Raw genomic sequence first — 6,755 nt, forward strand, 5'->3', positions numbered from 1 at the left:
CGATCAACAAAGATGAAAAAGAGAGATAAGCGGCACACCAATAAGAGAAAACTAGGTTTTTTTCATGTGAAGAGAAAAATATAACTATGTATAATATTTTTAACACAAATGAATACTCGTATATTAGGATTCACTTACACAATGTAAAACTCTTTTAGTTTTACACAGATTTATGATTGATGGATGATGGAAATAGATGATTGAGATTAACACATTTTTTAAGTGAATATCTTCTCATTTACTATTAATAATTTCAATTGTCTATTTTTACTCATCCAATTATCCTAAATCTATGTAAAATTAAAAGAGTTTTACATTGTGTAAGAGAATATATATATATATATAGTGTCTTTTATCGTTAATTTATTTAAATTTAATTTTCACTTATCATAATGAACTTAAAATAAGACGTTGGATATGATATGCATACATCATATAATATTTTGCAATACATGATATAATTGTTCGAACTATATAAATTGACGGTGTCCAACAAGTATTGTAACAAAACTATAATGTAGTATTTGTTCAATATTTTTTTAATCAATTGATAGCATATACATCATGCAGAGCAACTGTTCAAACTCGGAAGAAAATAACATTCCTTTTATATCTGAGACCACTTGATAAGTTTTTAATTTATTAATTATTAAGTAGATAATTGATGTTTGAACTACATTAACAGAAACAAGTAGGGGTACTTAATGAGTTGAACAACTCGTGAGCAGCTCGAACTCGACTCGATCATAGCTTGGTAAAAACTCAACTCGGATTGACTCGACCTGAGATTTTAACGAGTTGAGTCGAGCAAAGTCCAGCTCAACTTGATAAGTTCACGAGTAACTTATTTATTTTTTAATATAATTTTTAATAGTTATCTTTAAAAAATTATTTCATTAAAAAAATTACTAATTATATATATATATATATATATATATATATATATATATATTGTTAATCCATTAATTTTTAATAAACAACAAAAGAATACTAAATTATTAATTAATATTTTACTACACTCAAAAATAGAATCTTATTTATTATTTTAATGTATTTATGGATTGTTATTTTAGAGTTTAGACTTTGAAATTACTTCACACATTCTTTTGATATTGTTTCCGTTAAATTTATTAATTTATCATTATATTAAGCTCTATATAGTATTAGTAGATTTTACATATAGTTAAGAAAATAAGATGAAAATTTTAGTGAGCTTAATGAGCAACGAGTCGAGCAATAAATTTTTCTTAACGAGCACAAGTCGAGCAAAATTTTAGCGAGCTTAACGAGCAACGATTTGAATAGAGCAACAAAATTTCGGATACCTAAAATTTAAATTTTATGATTTAATATAACTTATTTGATACTTCTACTATATTTATATTTATATATATATATATATATATATATATATATATATTTAATTACTTACATACAATAAATAATTAAATATCCTAATTTTTATTGGGTTAGAGTTTTAATGTGTTACTCGTTTATTGGGCTAAAGGGTATCTAAAATCTAAAAGCTCATATATTTTCAAATTTTCGTATAATCAGAAATTGAAACTTATTTGATATGTATCCAATCTGATTATCCAAAAAAATTCTCGAATATTCAATCTGAATCATCCGAAAATAAAAAAACGAATCGAATATCTAAATTTTCAGATCGGATCACCAGATCGGATCGATCGGACCGGATCACTTTGCACACCCCTACTAGTTGTCAAAAATTTTAATGATTATTATGTATTTTCAAGTTAAACTAAAGGGTAAACTACACATTTAGTATTTAAATTATCAATTTTGATATATTTTAATACTTAAATTTTTTATTTTTTTAAAACCACACTTAACGTTTAGTTTCTATTTCATTTTAATACATAGTCGTTAAAAACTTAATGGACAGGTTGACGGGGCATAGCTCCAATGGACGAACAACCATTTCGAACTATAGACCATGAGAGAATTACGAGTCGATCAACAAGTCTAGTTTCAGACCAATCAAATGGTTGACGATGGAGATCGGAGGGTGAAGAAGTCCAAAAGTTCATCATCGATTTGGGGAGATTGAGGCATTTTTTAGTGAAAATGAGGCCGGAATCACGTTCAATGGGTCAAAAAGGTGTAGGATGGAAAGTTTGGGCTTCCTCGACCGACGGATGCAATCGGCGATGACTGTAGACACGACAGTCGACAAGCCTGTCCGTTAAGTTTTTAATGGCGAGGTACTAAAATTAAATAAAAACTAAAAGTTAGGTATGATTTTGAAAAAAGTGAGTTTAGATATTAAAATGGATAAAAACTGATAGTTCATGTACTAAACACGTAATTTACCCTAAACTAAACTAGCTTGAATTCGAAGGCGCTGCCCAAATTAGCCTAGCGTATCCGTACAACGTGAGATGAAGTAGGGTGTCGTCAAAGATACATGCCATGCTAGTGGTAACGTTATATATAATTGTTTGTGGTTTAGTTTTTGTTGACAAGGGTTGAAAGGAATTGGGACAAAGTCTTTAATTCGATTTATATATACGAATGCGTTGAACACGATATGAACCTAATTTTCCTGGTTCTACCGAAAACATAGAAACTGATGCTCAGCTGCCCATCAGCAAAATGATAATAGTAATAAGTAGCTAGTCTGACCCAGACCCAAAGCAATTTTGTCGGATTTCATAGACGCAAAGGTAGCAAATCTGAATTCAGTGGCTATCTATTTTTACACTAGATCAAGGCGAGTTTAGAAGCTATTATTGCACAGGATTTTCTACCTCGGCTTCTTTGATTCGAGGTCTTTTTGGACTTGATTTAGGGTCACACTCATCAGCATCATGCTTTGATGATGTCGACGACTTGGTTTTGGACTCGAAAGGCTCGGGTTGTGTGGCAACAGAAGAAGGTTGCAGTTGGGAATTTTGGTCGGAATCAGACAAGCTTAGTGAAGGAATCAAGGCATTGCCAGCTTTCTGTTGTTCATCCAAGATCTTCTGCAAATACCTTGCATGCTCCTCTATGCGCAACTGAAGCGACCTTTGTAGCTGAAATGACAGAAATGCATGGCACAACATCAATTTCGTTCAAACAATTGCATGAAAGATGATTAACTAAATAATACCTCCAGCTGTTCATGCAATTGTTTCTGTACTTCCATCTGCATGCGCAAAGCTTCTTTAATTTGCATTCCCCTACACACCAATGGTTAAAAATCATTAAATGCGAAAAGAAAAAAAGAAAACTCTACACCAAATAATGCAGTTACCCTTTTTTCTTTCCATCACTTTCATTGCCACTTGAAGCTGCTTTCTTTTCTTCAGAGCTGAATGAAGTCTTCTTCTCTGAAAAGTTCATGTAAAAGCTTTTGTCAAACATGTGCATTACTAATGACACTAAAAAGAAATCCAAAATTTATTCTACCATTTTTTAAATCATTTCCTGTTTTTTTCACTAATTTAGAAATAATATATGTTTATATAATAAGAATTAAAAAGTAAACGAAAAATAACGAATCCGGTACCTTCCTTTTTCTCTGGCATATATTTGGCAAGTCGATATTTCTGTAAACGTAAAAAGATTGTTAATAAAGATGTAGATCAATACCACTACAAGCAAAAAAAGATCTAACTGAAAACATAGCTTAGCCATTCCGATTCAGTGTGAGCTCGGGATATGGTATGTATCCGGCATAGATATGTTCAAAATTCCCCAAGTTATTTTTACATATTTTAAGGGTCCTTAGATGGGGTACAATCAAGCCAAGACGCAATGTTAGAAGTTCGAGCTCAAGCTTCAATTGAAATTAAAAGTTCATCCTTGAGCCCAATCATGTTTTATTTAAAGCCCAACCTAGTAGAAAAGCATGAGCTTGATTAAACTCGTGAGTTACGCAACTAGCTCGACTTCAGCTTGCTCAATAACTCAAGCTTTTATAGCTCGACTCAACAATGACCGGACTTGATTCAAATTTTCTTTTCCAAGCTGAACCCAAGAACAAGCGTGTGATTTAGATCCTTAATCCTAAGAAGGTCATATTGATGCTTATAGACATATTTATTGAACACAAGCTTCACATGCAAATATTGCAAAAAAATGAAAAGTCGGAGCAAGCAAGATAAGCTTCAGTCAATATAGAATTACTCAAGTACCTGTAAGTGGCTCTTCACATGGTAGATAGTCAAACCTTCAACATTCATAAGCTTTAATACACCTTTTGGAGTTGGCTCTGCCATCATGCATTAACATGAGTTTTTCCTTGCTCTCTTCTTTGACAATGAATTTATTCATGACAATATATGTTGAATGATTCTATTCACTGAATTTCATCACAAAATATTATATAAAATATAAACTAAAACTTAATTATGAAGAACTAAGACATGTTTATTTTTGGAATCTATATTATTTGAACCGAAAACCAACCGAAGTTATTTGACTAGTACTCAAAGAAAATCTGAATGAAACTAAACGAACGCTAAGGTTGAAGTCGGTTTCAGTTTTCTCTGTCTTTCTCCTTACCGAACCATATCAGTGTCTGAAAATGTGTTGAAGAACATCTGAAGAAAAAAAAAAGAGGAGTATGGAACAAGATCTACTTACTTTCAGGGCCATCAAGCTTGCTGACAGCCTGAACAAAATGCTCATGCAGTTCCGGGGTCCATCTCATTCTTGGCTTGTGAACAGCCGCAGCTCCAGAAATTGCAGGAGCATCATTGGATGGTGCAATGGAATTAGGGTTTTGGTCACATTTCAACCCTAGACTTGGCTTTGATGAGGGAGGTTGAGATGTTCCATATATTTCCTAAATTGTCAAGCAATCAGGAAAGGATGTGCAGAAAAGCTATGTCACTTGAACTAGGATGCAAGTGCTAAGACACAATATTTTCAAGTTTTCCAAAAAATCCCATGTACATACAAATATCCTAATATCTGTTGGATATGTATGTCCAACTCAAATACTTCAAAAATAAAATTTGAAAAGTCAGAGAAACATTGGTAAAAAATGTGAATTTGCCTCAACTTTTTCATTTTGTTCTTCTATGTTTTATGTTTCAGGCTTTACTTCAAATACCATTAAAATGAAGAATCATATATGATTCATAAATAAAAGTATTTTCATGTGTTATTTGAGCTTAAGCGCAAGTATTAAGAACGGGTACGAGTAGAATACAAGTATGTTCATTTTTCCTCCAGTTTTTTCATGTATTTGGAGACTTCTTTTAAAATCCCGACATAATTACTTCGAGAAAAATGAAGAGCTTTATCAACATAGGTATTATCAACCTACATTATTCTGAACCATTATTTTTCTTGAAGTGCTCATGTCAGACACGTAGATATGGGAAGTCTCACTGGAAAAACATAGATAATATAATTATACTCGTACCGAACGCGTACTTGTATCCAATACTCGATTCCTGAGTAGTGAGTACCATAGTTATCAACAAATAGATATGAAGAACATACTTACATCAAGTCTGGGATTTTCTCCATGGTCAGTGATAGCAATGTCAAGTTCATCAGACAAAAACTGTAACTCTAATTGTTCACTTGTGATGGAAAAATCGTCACCTTCCCAATGCATACCATAAAAGCAACCATCAGAAGAAGCATCTGCAGGTAAATTACGGATGTCCTTCGTGATAACTTCAGATTGAGCCTTGTTATATAAATTGTTCAAATCCTCACTAAAAACTGACGGAGATTTTGACGAATCGGAGGAAATGAACTGGTGACGTGTGGTAGGATGTGGAAGAAATGGCAAATTACCAAGCTGTCGCTGTGTTTCGGATGCCGACGAAGATGACACATACAAACTGGTACAGAACACAGAAGGAGTTGAAGGTGCAATCTTAGCCTCAGACCTTGGAGAATTTGACGGAAATGGAATTTGGGATGAAGATTCACCAACCATCGAAGATTGACTTTTGGATTCGATACTCGGAAAATTAAGAACCGGGGATGTAGCTTTGGGATATGACTCTACAATTCCCTTGCTAGGTTCACTTTCTGTCACTGAGAGAAAGACGGGGAATCATTGCCTTGGAAGATATCCCAACCTTCATCCTGCTATCAAACTGACAAATACCAGAATATTGCACGAGTCAACAATAAGAATTAAAGATGTTGGATGGAAGTAAGGTGATCAACACCCGGAAATTGTTCAAGATTGCAAACTTGTCACCAAAGGTTACATTCTTCAAAATATTTAGAACTTCAAATAAGATACAGTTCTAATGATCTGCATTCAACCAAAAAAAATAATACAGAAAACAATCTTTTCCCAGAAACACCTAGAAAACACAACAGAATTAACCAATCAGCTTAACAGCATTAAAGAAACCAAGAAAACAAGGATATTCCAGAACTAAAATGTGAATTAACCAAATGCATCAAGCTATAAAATGCATACAAGGGCTCACACCATGATCACTATAAGCATTATGTCTTGGTTGATTGCTATAGACTCGTCATAACCAAGAACAAAGAAAGTTGCAGCAAAAGCTGAGAAGCTATAAAATACATGAATGATACATGAACATGGATTGATATTTTGGTGCCTTTGTGATTAAGGCGGATTTTCACTTTCATTGTTACAGAGGGATTGAACTCTTCACATATAATTCCTTCCCACATGAGATATTGACTTCTATAATCATAAGTCTCAAAGTTTAATCCATTTCATAACCACAGCAGCAGAATTGGGAACCCCTGTTAGGGGGTTCAAGTACTTACAATACAAAAATGAACCTTCTCTT

General features: G+C 33.0%; 1 protein-coding gene across 1 annotated transcript; it reads right to left on the reverse strand.

Moving 5' to 3' along the window:
* Positions 1-2,502: 2,502 nt before the first annotated feature.
* LOC120183356 (myb family transcription factor PHL6-like) lies at positions 2,503-6,077 on the reverse strand. The gene is given in 8 exon segments (XM_039188069.1): positions 2,503-3,041; positions 3,119-3,188; positions 3,263-3,338; positions 3,518-3,557; positions 4,146-4,222; positions 4,597-4,798; positions 5,468-6,032; positions 6,034-6,077. Coding segments are annotated over 8 exon segments (1,347 nt in total). The 5' UTR covers positions 6,063-6,077; the 3' UTR covers positions 2,503-2,753.
* Positions 6,078-6,755: the final 678 nt, after the last annotated feature.

This window comes from Hibiscus syriacus, unplaced genomic scaffold (genome assembly GCF_006381635.1).
Source record: "Hibiscus syriacus cultivar Baekdansim isolate YM2019G1 unplaced genomic scaffold, ASM638163v2 tig00112758_pilon, whole genome shotgun sequence".
NCBI classification, from domain to species: Eukaryota; Viridiplantae; Streptophyta; class Magnoliopsida; order Malvales; family Malvaceae; genus Hibiscus; species Hibiscus syriacus.